Source organism: Pavona decussata, unplaced genomic scaffold, assembly GCF_977016875.1.
Source record: "Pavona decussata unplaced genomic scaffold, jaPavDecu1.1 SCAFFOLD_403, whole genome shotgun sequence".
NCBI classification, from domain to species: Eukaryota; Metazoa; Cnidaria; class Anthozoa; order Scleractinia; family Agariciidae; genus Pavona; species Pavona decussata.
In genome coordinates, this window is record NW_028145772.1 from 43255 (window position 1) to 56885 (window position 13631).

Below are 13631 nucleotides of genomic sequence, written 5' to 3' on the forward strand. Positions count from 1 at the left end.
TGTATCGACATTAAAGGCACTTTGGCTACAATTTGTGTACATGAAGCTCAGAAAATGGCTTTTTTTTTTTCATCAAGTTGCGGTAGATAATCTCGTACCCAGATGTTTTCTCCGGATAAAAAAAAGTCACATAAAATCGGCCGTTTTCTCCAATCTGATTGGTGATTAAAAGCGGCCTCATCCAGTCGCGTCACTGTTTTGGCGCGAACTTTTAAGCCATTGGTTTCCACGCAGGCATAAGTTTACTTAACGCTACAACAGCACATTTAAACACGAATCTTCCATTAATTTGAGCTTAAGGTGGCTTACTACAGTTTTTCCGAGACTTAGTAGCGCGTGCTATGATAGCCTGCCACACGTCAGTATTTGTCGTGCGTGCAAAAATGACGCAAGTAACCTCAAGAAGTAACAAAAACCACTTCAGCACTTGAAAGGCGTCAAATCTCTTTGGTATATGTAGCGATAGTTTCAAAACTCCGTTCAAACATGTAATCAAGCCTAGGGCCAAAAAAATATGGCAAAAAAGTTTGGTAAACATTCGGTAAAAGAGCTCTAATTCACGGTACCTTTCTCGCACGCGATACATGGCGTTACATGAGCGCGCGCTTAAATAAAGGGCATGCGCAATTCAATTCTCGTCCGAGGTTGTAAAATCCTGTCTTTGATCGAGGATTGCTCGAAAACTTACCGTACAACTTATGATGAAATTTTCACGGTTGATTTGTTCGGGTGAATCCGGTTTGGAGCCAAAATTTTTGAAAAATCTGTAAGACAGATTTTGAGCTATTTTTGATTTCACATTCTCTTAGTTTGCACAGAAACTGTCTTACAGATTTTTATTTTACTTTGCATGAATGATAAATTAGACCCAATTTCTTATTCCTGAAATTTTCAGGTGGGGTCATACGGGTAGAATTTGAGAAAAACGTGACTTAACCTACTAGCGCCCAGTCTCTCATTGGATACTCGGTCGCTCATTTGGCTATTTGTTGACGTTTAATTGTTCAAATTTCACATAGAATCGTAAAAGACTTAAGCAAACAGTAAATAGTGAAGGGAAAAACAGCTTGGAACCTTTTTTAAAAGAGTTAGAAGTTGTGCCCTTATACTCCATTAAAACTGTAGTAAGCCACCTTAAGTTGCCTTAGTCTACATTGACATGCGGATTTTCTAGTGTTATCTCTCCGAGAAACTCTTGTGAACAGTTCCTACACAATCTGACGCATACAACCAACTAGTCGCTAGCCTGCCAGCAAGCTCTCTAGGGGGTGGGGGGCGGGAGGTGTCTACATTTAATCCTAAATACCGTAGGCGAAATTTTCACCGAACTTTATAGAAACAAAATGATCTTGAAAATCATCTTAGTCAGGGAGGTTTTTCTTCCATTTGTCACCACGCGAGAAATCCATGAGCAATTTGTTTTTTCTGCAAATGTTGAACACGCGCAGTCACGCAATGTGTCACATTCGTGACACATTATGGGTACGAGATTTTGCGGTAGAAACAAAGCAACAAAAGGATTGGATAAGAATGTTACGGTTTAGGAAAGGCTATGTGGTTGTCTGCTGTTGTAGCAATTTATTCGTTTTAATACGAGGTGGTAAATATAGACATCTTCCGGTCTTCTGGTCTGTCTGTTTCATGTTACATGAGAATGTTGGACGGATCAGAACGGGGTACAGTGCAGTAGCCAGGTTGAGCCAAGACGAGGCACTTGCCTCGCCAAAGTGTTATCCCGAAAAATATATTGTTAGTTGTTACAATTACGTCCTGAAAGCTTAAACCTCATAAGGTGAGCGAATTTAGAGAAAAATTTAAATGATTCCAGAGGGTAATTCAGTAAATACAAGAACAACGCTGATGAAGATTTGATCAAACCGCCAAAGATTAGCTAATGCTGTACGCGGGTTGTGTAAATTGTCTTTGTATATTTGTTGGAAATAATAATTAATTGAAATTGAATTGAATCAAGCAAATACAGAAATTTTTATCATATACACTTGAAAGAGTTAACATTTACAAGACCGTGAATAAAAATGACAAAGTATTGAACAAAGAGATAAAAAGATTTAGTATATACCACACAAGTGAATAGTGCTTTTTGCGCGCGCTGATGGGCTTGCACGGAGGTGATTAGCCAAGTACTATTCACCTCCGAGCAGCCGAAAAGAGACACAAGATGGCTTCCCGTCTCGCCACGGTCACTTAATACGAAAATATTTAGATAAAAGAGACGGCTATTACAAAAATACAAAATGGCAACAAATTTTGGTTTGACGGCATTACCTGGTAAGTTATTTAATCTTTCAAAATCTCATATTCTAAGGCGAAAAATAAAAAATTACAATGCTTTGTTTACGAAAACTGTCGAGCACTATAATTCAATACAATGAATGAAACAGCTAATGTTTTGCAGTTTGGTTTCAACAACAGGACAAACTGCAAACAACAATCGAAGAAAAGACACGTAGCAACTAGACAAGTGCCTCCAGAAGTTTTATTTGTCCGCAAGAAAGTGAGACGGAACTTTCTACAATAAGAAATCGCTTACCGCGCGGCACGCGAGATTTTAAAATTTCCCACTATTTGTCGGTATATTGTCAAAAATAAAGTAATTTTTGGACCACTTCTTATTCAGCTTGTGTGGTATATACTAAAACAATTATTCACCTCGGTGTCGGTGAATAGTGATCGATATTCACCTCCACTTTGGTGAATAATTGTTAAATATACGTAAAACTTAAACTGTCTAACAAACTTAAGGAAGAGAAATAATATTTACAATATCAAAAATGTTTCTTTTACTTGAATTATTTACATTTCGTTATAAAAATCATTCTGAAAAGTCAAATAAACGAGACGGTAATGAGTAGGAAACTCGCAGCACAGGGGAGCAGGAATGGCGCAGTGGTGAAAGCACTCTTTCACCAATGTAGCTCGGGTTTGTTTCCCGGAATCAGCTTTGTATGTGGGTTGAGTTTGTTGTCTGTTCTCTTCCATGCTCCGATAGGTTCTCCGTTTTCGCCTCTCTTCAAAAACCAACATATCCAAATTCCAATTCGATCTTGATAACTGTCAAGCACTTTATCATAAGCCTCTGGCTCAGGAGTTTGCGCAAGAACTCCCCATGTTATTGAAATTAAATAAGTTACTATACTTTACTTTACTTTTTACTAATTTATATTCTCTTTATTAAATCAATTTAATTTTTGGTCTGACTCTGCACGTTTCAAATCAAGCAAAAAGTTTTCTCGTGCATAACAAAGATATAATTTACTTAACTCAAATACTAAAAAAACTAATTGAAACTGTAAAAAAACCCCGAAATTTTACCCCTATTTGATGCCCCATTCACATCAAGGCTTAAACACGTTTAAAAGCTGTATAGTTAAACGCAGTTTAAAATTGTTTTCTTTATAAATGCTGTTTTCGGACTACAGATTTAGATTGACTACTAAGTATAAGATAACGTTTACTGAATCCTATGTCGAAGCCAACGGTTCAGCTTTCTGTTACCAATACCTGGTTTAATTTAACATGTTTTGTTGGTGTAAATGGGGATGAATGCTATTGAAAGCAGACTCGATACTAATTGCTGATTTGTACACCACCAATATGCCGAATTAAATAACCGCAAACCAAGATAGCATATAGCATTCAAATGTATTGGCATTAACAGATTGGTTTTCATGCAATCAGTTGCGTGTCGGAAGTAATTCACATTTGCTTCGATTTTCTTCAAAAACTCGCGCCACTTTCTCAACCAGTGAGAAGTAAACCAAAACTAATCGTATTGAAGTTAGCCGTAGTGTGAACGTTAAAACGAAGGATTGTGCACTCTTGCACCCTTCCAACATAAGTTGTCATGGCAAGGTTTCAAAACCAGTCCGACAATTAACTATGGACATGTTAATAAGGCATTTAAATCCTGTGTATACAAGTATATTATCGTCCCCTTTACGTAATACGGGCCCATTTTAAATATTTTGTCTATCACTCATTTAAATAGATTTTAATAGAAGAGTTTTTTGCTGTTATTTTTGCTGCAATAAACATTACTGGGTAAACTCGCCCGTTGATTGAATAAGTCTTTATCTGCTGGAATTACCATTAATCATTAAGTTATCCGAATCACCTCAGTCATTTTGCCATCCATTTTCATCCTTTTTATCTTTCAGTTTCCCTCACAGCTTTGTTTTGTCATTGACTGCAATGTTTCTCTTCCCTCGAATTTTCTTTGTTGACCGCTGCGTAGATTGGAATGTTTGAATCCACGTCGTAAGAAGCGGGTCCCTCTAGGACATTATACACAGAGTCTTGCAAACTTGTGGGTTCAAGACTGCCATCTTGTTCTGCGCCACTAAGGTAATGCTCTTCCAGAGTGTTGTAAAGCGGTTCTTCATTGGTACCTTGGGAACTGTCGTTTGCGTTGGATTCTTCCAAAGTGTTGTAGAATGGCTCGTTCACAGATACCGCGCCACAATACTCAGACTTCTCCGAACGGTGTTGACAAGGGTCTTCCAAAGTGTTGTAATCCGGTTCCACTCGATTTGGATCGATGCTCTCAACTCCACTGGGGATCATTGCTAATATCTCCTCGTAGTCAGAGTATTGGCCCTCTACCTTATTATCTGGGGAGGGCACCTGGACATCATTGCAGTCCGGTTCTTGTGCATTTCGGTGCCCATAGATATTAGGTCCCTCCGGAACATCAAGAGAGGCATACAATTCGCAAGAGTGGGAATTTCCTGAAAAAGAACAGGAGATGATTATCAAAAAGTTCGATAGGAATACGAAAATAAAGTAAAAATTGAGGCAGTGTCTTCAAGTAACTTGGATTGAAAAAAACTTAGAGATATATGTATATTGCTGAGATTCCAGTTTGCATTTACGTTTGTAATCATGTAAAGAGACCAAAATAACAGAATGGTCAGGAGATTTTGTAATAATTTCGTGTTCATACCTGTTTCGTCATTGCTGGTATTGACGCAACCGTTCTGATCCTCATGCTTGAATGCTGCGTTCCTCTTTGAGCTTGCACCCAAAATGTTCTAAGAGAATAAAGAGAAACGTAGGCACCACATATATTGGACTTCTTTTTCCGAGTATGCCTTTGTCACTGAGTGAATAATACATCATTCTCATTTATGCCTTAAAATATACCACAACGACTATTCCATTTGGTATATACCACACATCGACATTCAAATCCCGTACTAGTATGTAGGATCTTCAGTGGTCACAAAAGCCTGGTTTAATAGCCTAGCTACCACGAGTCTTCTGTCACTCAGTGGTAGAGCATACGAACTAATAATCGGAAGGCCTTAGATTCTACTCCCGTCAGGCGAACTCGGATTTCTTCATTCCGATATTATGCCTGTGTCACTGACTGAATAACACATCATTCTCATTTTATTTGTTGCATTTATGAATTTTGTTCACTAACTTCATGAAAGGATAACTGACGCATGAGCCATTAGTAGCCAACACAACTAGAGCTTAACTCGATTCATAAGCTTGGAGCAACTAGACGTATTGCAATTCCTCCTTTAAATGGATGCAAATTCACCACAAGGCTATCCTACACAAGTTTGCCGCCGGTGCCCATTGATAACTTGCTTTTTAAAGAAGACAAAGTGAAGCAAAGTTTCATGTCTAAGGAAGCAGTACGACGAAGGCTAGGCCTTGAAAAACCGTTTTAACTGCCAACCACTTAACCACATCGCCTTCACCGAATGTCCCAAACATACCTCTCTATTCCAGGTACCTTCCAATGCAGCATCATATTTTAATCACATTTTAAATTTCCTCAGTTCGTTGTTTTAGTATTTAAAAATTAATTAAAATGAAAAGAATTTCACAAATGCATCGTATAGTGTTAAGCATTACCGCTTTCATTTGATGAGCTGTAGGCGTGTGAGCATCCTTTCTGTAAACACACAAAAAAAAGGAAAGAAGAGTTAAGGGCTTTGAGAGCCATACTTGAAGCTGAGATCCTGTTTTTGTAATCGCATGTTCATGTTCATGATGCAAAGTTAGACTTTAGGACTCTGTAAAATCAATTGAAAGTTTTCTTTCCTTAAAAGTAAATCATGTACACAACAGCCTTTTTTGGTCTTTTGGGAACAGAGGCAGAGGCACTCTTACACCCACCCCCACCATCTCCCCCCTTCCTTAGTATTAATGTCATAGTTATGAATTTTCACGAGCAAGGGGTTAACATTATAAAGATATATTTCAAGTCTGTGAGCTACTTGCCTTAAATAACGTTGCCACTACGCCATGAAAACAAAAAAGGCACAATCTTTGCTTTTATCGATAGCAAAGAAAAAGAAAAGAAATGGACAATAGAAATAAATGAACGTTAAACCGATCTTTTTAAATATCACTTTAAATTAGAATTAAAACTTCTTGAGATTGTGAAAAACATTCTGGGTTATCAAATATACTAAATTAATCCCAGACAATTCTAAGGAAAGTCCGAAAATTTCGTGGCGTTTGCTTGTCTGTATATATATATACTTTTTGTGGATAGGGTTTATTTGAAGTTCGAAACTAACTGAGATCATGAAAGAAATTCTTTAAAGAACATACATCATTTAGCAACAGATGAGAGATATTAGCTTCATTTAGAACTTCTCAAACTCGTTACTACTTTGTGAAGGGAAATTAAGGACATCACTACCAATGGGGTGTTAACTATCATTAACCTCAGTTTGGTGAACTTTATTTGCTTTGATTTCTCAGAAGCTATATCAAACTTGACGAAGAGTGTTTCATCCGACTTCCAAACTCGAAGGTGGGTTTAAAAAGAAATGTAGCACCTCGTTTTTTTTTTCAACCCCTTTCTCGTTGTTTCTAAATCGGATGAAACACTCTTCCTCGTGTTTGATATATTACATTGAGACGGTTACCTGGATTTGCGACGTCGATAGCAAAAGACAGCTGCAATGAACAGTATTACAATCGCTGTGGAAAGAGTTACTCCAATTATGATACCCAATGAGGATGAACTGTCGTCATCACCCATCTGACTAATTCCCGAACTTGGTTGAGAAGGATTCTGTTGATGATGAAAATGAAAACTTTATTTGATTAAAAAGATGGTTACAAATGAAAACGGTTGCCCGGACACTGAGATTTCGTTTCCCTCCGCCGCTTTAGCAACATCTTTATTATTTATTTGGAGGAGGGGGAGGGGGTGCTTACGTGAATACTTTACTTCAATTGACTCTAAGAGTGTACTGGTCCGAGTCTCGATCAACAAAGGTAACGGCCATTGAAAGTGGACAGTAGCAGGTCTCACACGCAGGCGTAGAAAAAGCGGGGGTGAAGGATGTGGTTACGAGTGATATGTAATGTAATAAAAATGTGCATGACACTGACTTGTGAAACGTTAAAAACCAAACGTTTATAAAAACTTACCAAGACGTTTCGGCCGAAAATCTTCGGCCTTCGTCGGTTTAAAAAAGTGACAAATAAGCTAACGCTTATCCAACGGTTCACACTTTGCGCGTTCTACAATCCCGACGCCTAACGAATGATCACCGCGCGAGAGAACAAATCACGTGAGTGAGCTATAAATTCCCGGAACATCAATATGTTCATTGCCCGCATTTCGGTCTCGCAGAGAATGCCAGGCCTCAAGGAAAAGTCTCTTGGGGTAATCACGCGCCTTGTTGACAATGGTGGCTTGGTCAAAATCTATACTATGGCCAAACTGATTCGCGTGTTGCGCTATCTTTGAGTTGTTATCGCCAACACGGACTGCTCTTCTGTGTTCTTTGATCCTTGTATCCAAGGCTCTGTCCGTTTGCCCATAGTACACAAAATTGCAATCAGAACACCCAAGTGTTGTGTCCCCGTCATTTTCTTTAATTCCCTTTGGTTCACAGGCCTCCCTGAAGTATTCACAGCGAATCATGTGAATAACACGATCGTGTTTAACCACCATCTTAACAAGTTTTATTATAGTAAAATCAATTGAAATTCCAGTTAACTTAATTCCTAGGCTCCTAACTAAGAAACGTTGTTGTTACTGTCGCTGTGAATGACATAAGGAAGTAAAATAATACACCCTTTCGTTGTTTAAACTTTATAATTTGCCTGAGATGGATCATTTGTAGGCTGGGTAGAGGTCTCTGAGAAGACCTGTAAAAAAGTTAATAGTTCCAAAAACGCTTTAGTTTCTCAAGCAGCACAGCGGTTTCTGGCGGTCATATTGCACTCCTCCCCTACATACAACTCCACTAAAACTTTTGCGTAGGGGGTGGGGGACAGAAAGACCACATAATGGATTGCAAATACCAAGGGAGGGTTTGGAAGTGACCATGTTATAATCTGATTGGACAATTGCAGTCGTTAGTCCAAGGTAACAGATCGTAACAGCACGCGTTTCTCTAGAACTTCGAATTTCGAACCCGTACATCACGCAGCTCTTTTGTTTAAGGGACTGTTTCTAGGGAGGGATTGTCTTTCATCTTATAAACATTATTTTATGAAATATATAGCGGTCAGTTGGACATCCAATAAGATATAAAAATGGTGTGTACTTGTGCACTTATCATTATTTAAGCTTAGCAAAATGTGAATACCGTCGATGGCGTCGACGTTGGCGTTGTTCTTGTTGTGGAGTATGAGGAAGTTGCTGTGGGAGCCATCGTTGATGAAAAGCCATCCACACGGGGTTTCGTTATAGGACCTGCCAGTAAAAAATATCATTTTAGATTGCCTGGTCAGGACGAAATTCCACTATTAAGATAAAAAGGAAGCGAAACGGAGAAAGCTTTTACACAATTGCAACGGCTTATACATAATTTTGAAACAAAAATTACAAAGGAGCCCTGAAAATTAAAATTTCGCTTGTATTATTACATCCTTTTAAGCCTGAGTTTATTTTGAATTCCTGGAGGTCACTTCCCTTTGTAACCTCAAGATCTTTAAAACTTTAACAATGAAGACTGATGGGCAAGTAGTAGGTCCAAAATATAATTCTTCCTTTGTCTTCCGCAAAATGAAACTATAACGTCGCATGTCTCAGGAAACCGTTCAAATTTACCAGTTAAATAATAAGAAAAACCAATAAGAAAATACCAAACTAGTGCCAAAAATGTACAAGTAACGACGACACCCTTAAAACGTTTTAGAAAAAGATAAAAATACACATTTCGAAAACAATCTTGTTGCTTTGGAAAGACGTCGCCTAGCAATTTGGCGGACGAAATTCTTGTCAGATACATCACTTAAAAATCACAAAGTTTAGTCGTGTCTTCTTTAATATAAAGAAAGTCATTAGTGCACAAAGTCAGCGCAGGTTGAACAGCCCAAACACAAGACCAGCAAGGTAGAGATTTGCAGATCTCAGAACAAATGTATCGATCAATAGAAATTATAAGTTAATTAAGTAAAGCCTTTCAGTAATTTGGTCCTGTGTCAGGACCAAATTCTGTAGTGAAGTAGGAGTCAGTGTCTCTCAGCTTGAGGGTATACAAGTTATGGGGATGTAATATGTGATGCCAGATCCAAATATGTGCTATTAGGTGGGAATTAGACCCACAAGACCCAGGATGTAATCCCCGCCCCTTTCCCACGCCCATGAGAAAACGATCAATTCTTCTCCACACAAAGTCCCCGCTGAAGTCATCCCACCGAAAAAAGGCTGAACTTACATGTAAGATTTCCTTCTTGCTTGAACAGGAGACAGGCGTTCTTGTTCTTATAACGATCTGATTGGCAAGTGATACCTAGATTGACGATCCGGCCTTGAAACGAGTTATCTATGACCTGTACGAAAACAAAAAAACAAACAGAAAAACCCATTCATTTATTACAAAAAGTAGCAATAGTTGCAAAACAAACGGAATGTAGTAAAAAAAAAAAAAAAAGAAAGAAAAACATGTCTAGATACGTAAATGCAAACACAACTTCGGCTTGAAAACATTTTAAGCACGTCTTGCCTTCTGTGGAGTGATGTTAATCAATGTACAAGAAACATAGTCAGCAGCTTCAATTTATGAAACATATAAACTATTCTTAAGAAAGTTACACGCTCTCGAACAACTAAACATAAGGAACCCTCGCTAGTTTTGTTGTATTGTTTTTGTGTCAACTATCGAAGAAACGTGGACTCGTTTAGGTCTCCACGAGTTGGATTTCTCATCTGTTAGGTTCAGTTGAAATATTGTTCCTTAATTTGTTTCGTAATCACCCGTCTTGGACAGAGGATGCTAAATGAGGTGTTTAAAAATTTATGTAAATTAGGAGATATTAGAAAATGAGATGAAGAAGAAGGGGTTAAGAAGGAGAAAGTTAGTGATTATGATGATGATAATGACTGCGATGGGGATGATGAAGGCTGTGGTGGTGGTGGTGGCAGCGGTGGTGAAGATGATGATGATGATGATGATGATGATGATAATGAAAGAGTAGGAGGGGGTGAGAGGCGATTGTGATTGCGATGGTGAAGGCCGTGGTAGTGGTGTTGAATATGATGGTGACGACGCTGAAAATGATGATGATGTTGATGATGATGATGATGATGATGATGATGATGATGATGATGATGATGATGATGATGATGATGATGATGATGATGATAATGAAAGAGTAGGAGGGGGTGAGAGGCCGTGTCGTGCTCATATTTTAAAGCAGCCTTACCTTTAGAAATAAAAAAAATTGTTTTTTTCTTCGCAACCACTTAAGTTTAAAACTTGTATTTCTTGCTAGTGGTTCTCTTTCCTCGTGGCATCCAATAGACCAGGATAACGTAAGGTTGATAACACAGCCCTTTGTTAGATTGGTTCTCCTTACCCACTTGGTATTTAGCGTTTGTAGATTTTGTTTAGCGTCTTCAATGAAAAATACGCTGTTTTCCTTACACCCTATACATTGAATAAAAATTGGGCCCTAGGTCAATATTACTTTACAACAACACCAACTTTATTTACTAAAAGTAAACACTAAACTGCAAACGACCGCAAACGAAAATGCTGCAAGTATAAGCAGGATCTGTAAACATGAGATCTAATCAGCCAGAAATAAACATGAGTAGAAATACTCAAATAACTGTAAGGTTGATCTGACTGCATAGAAGTTAACACGACAGCGACATGATAGAGACCAAACCGAGAACCAACGACCAACCCTCCATTTCTAAGAAAATATATACTTAACAGTTCTTTCGGTCAGTCATTGCAATTTAGATCTAGACGGTTTGACTATTGTTACCAGACGATAAATCGACAGGTTACACGTTACACAATTTTTATCTTGGTTCCTTGATACGGACTCAATAGGAGGATCAATGATTACATGCTTAGCCTCATTAGCCTAGATTAGCAACAAAACTAGCTACAATAAACTGAGAGCTAGCTCCATAAATTGAAAGAGCTCGACAAACTTAGCATTTTTCAGAAAGTTTTAATAGGATTTGAGAAACGATTATCTATGGCATTGCTACCCAGTCATACATTCTTTGTAAATTGCACAGTTCTTGAAACCTAATTTATGTGACGGACATTGAACATATGACGTGTTATTTCAGTTTATCGTGTCCATTTCTTCTAAGTTTGTGCAGTCGAAAAGTTGCAGTTTACATAATTTGTATTTTAGGTGACTGTAGCATAAGACAAACGAATCATCATACAACAATTTAATTACTGACGGGTATTGGACCTACTACGATAAACGATTACCACCAACTTCCTTTCCATAATGTACATGAATGGAATAGATTGTTCGAGACAATAAACTTGAATGAATATCTTACAAATTAAAGCCGTGTGGGTAAGTTCGTCATCCATGGAAACCAAAAGTTCCGGTCAGTTTCGAGGGATAACAGAGTTTCGGTGAACAAAAGCCTGAAAAGCTGGCTTCGGTAGAACTAAAAGGCTGTGCAAACAACTTCCTTGCCGATTTTAGTAGCTGATGTTTAGTGAACTGCGAAACATTAAATGCAAAATCGTTTTGATTGCTCAATGCATGACTGAATGACTTAATTCATGACTGTTTTGGATAGATGGGACTAGTACTGTACGTTGGAAATTTTTAAAATGTTACACTGAGACAAGCACAAGTAGTCCCTACAAGGAAATAAAGCCAAGTTTGACAAAACACAAGACTGCTGAGTAAAGGCAATTTAAGGAAACATAACACATTATATTTGCTTATTATTTGTTCCTCTTATCAAAACTACTACGGAAAGAAAAGTTGGAACATGGATTAATATTCTGAGATCTAGAAGATAATGGCTCAGCCTTTGTCAACTGAAATGTCGGATGATGTTGTACAATTTTGGGTTGGACAGAGTGTCTTTTGCAATCTATATATATATATATATATGTTTATCAGTTATCACACGGTTAGGTAATTTAACACTAAAACTGAACTTGCTCGTGTTGAAGAACCAAAATTGGACAAAATTGGGAATTGGACAACAACGAATTCATGATCAAATGTTTCTAGAAGAAAACGAATACTTACCTAGTTGTTTTCGCACTTCTGCATTTTTACGGCATCTCCATTCATCGTTATAATATGTTAAAGTGGAGTTATCATCTGGGCAAGAACAGGAGTAATTGGGATTACCAGTAACCGTTCCACGGCGACATCCGGAAGGGCAATAACTCTCGTATCGACCGTTTTGTCCACACTCTGAATCAGGTATGTTAAAATCGTCTTTGACATCTTTCCATCTTTTAGATATGTTATTCATATGCCTGCCAATTTCTATCTCTTGGGAAAACGTAGTGTCGATGTAAAACAGAAACGCTATGAAGACGTTGACACGGAGTAGATTCATCACTCGCATATCCGGTACAGCAAGAATATATAGCACTTGTATTTCCCAGCCTTTAGAAACCCGAGTATTTAGCACAAACGCAACCTATAGGCTTCGTATCACTATTATTTTCTCCTCGTCACGCTTCTGAAATTTCTTTGTTTACAATACTTTCGCTAATAAAGAGTTTCGAAACTTCAAATTCACTTCCGCAAGATAAACAGTAGATCATAGGCACCATGAGGCCTTTTAAGGTCAAATACATACTTCAATAACTCTTTTATATGGGACTCACAGCATGACCGCCATTAGAGCTACGAGTTAAATATCAGATATTTTTGCCCTAGTGATATTGCGTTTCTACTAGACAGCTCACAGAAATAAATTAGAAAGCTAAAATTATAAAAAAAAATGCGGATCGTTCTCTGACCCTTTTAACCGATTTGCATTCAAAATTGTCAAACCCGGATTTTGACGAGTGTTCTACCGATGCATAGGCAAATAATTTCATATATTTGCCTCGATTAAGAAGGCAAAGTTAATGCCCGTGTCATGCATCGGCATTTAAGGCACTTTGACTACAAATTGTCATGCAGATTTTTTTAGTGTGATCTCTCCGAGAAACGTTTGTGAACAGTTCCTAGACAATCCGACGCATACAACCAACCCCAGTCGCGAAGCACAGTGTACGGCCTATTTATTACCGTTGTCAGCAATGACTAGCGGATCTAGGACACGACCACCCCCCCCCCCCTCCCCTTCCTTAGAAGCAGGTCAAGCATTCAAGAGCCCCCTCCCCCCCCCCCCCCTAAAAAAAAGAAAACAATTACCTGTCTGGATCCGACTGAGTGCA

At 38.3% G+C, this 13631-nt stretch overlaps 1 protein-coding gene across 1 annotated transcript; it reads right to left on the bottom strand.

The window, feature by feature from the left end:
• Positions 1–2287: 2287 nt before the first annotated feature.
• Positions 2288–12907, bottom strand: LOC146451056 (uncharacterized). The gene is made up of 9 exons (XM_085099610.1): positions 12481–12907; positions 10657–10880; positions 9669–9783; positions 8595–8701; positions 8107–8151; positions 6915–7063; positions 5890–5929; positions 4964–5051; positions 2288–4748 (listed from the first exon to the last, which is right to left on the bottom strand). The coding sequence occupies exons 1-9, from the start codon at positions 12806–12808 to the stop codon at positions 4201–4203; spliced, it is 1644 nt and encodes a 547-aa protein (XP_084955736.1). The 5' UTR covers positions 12809–12907; the 3' UTR covers positions 2288–4200.
• Positions 12908–13631: the final 724 nt, after the last annotated feature.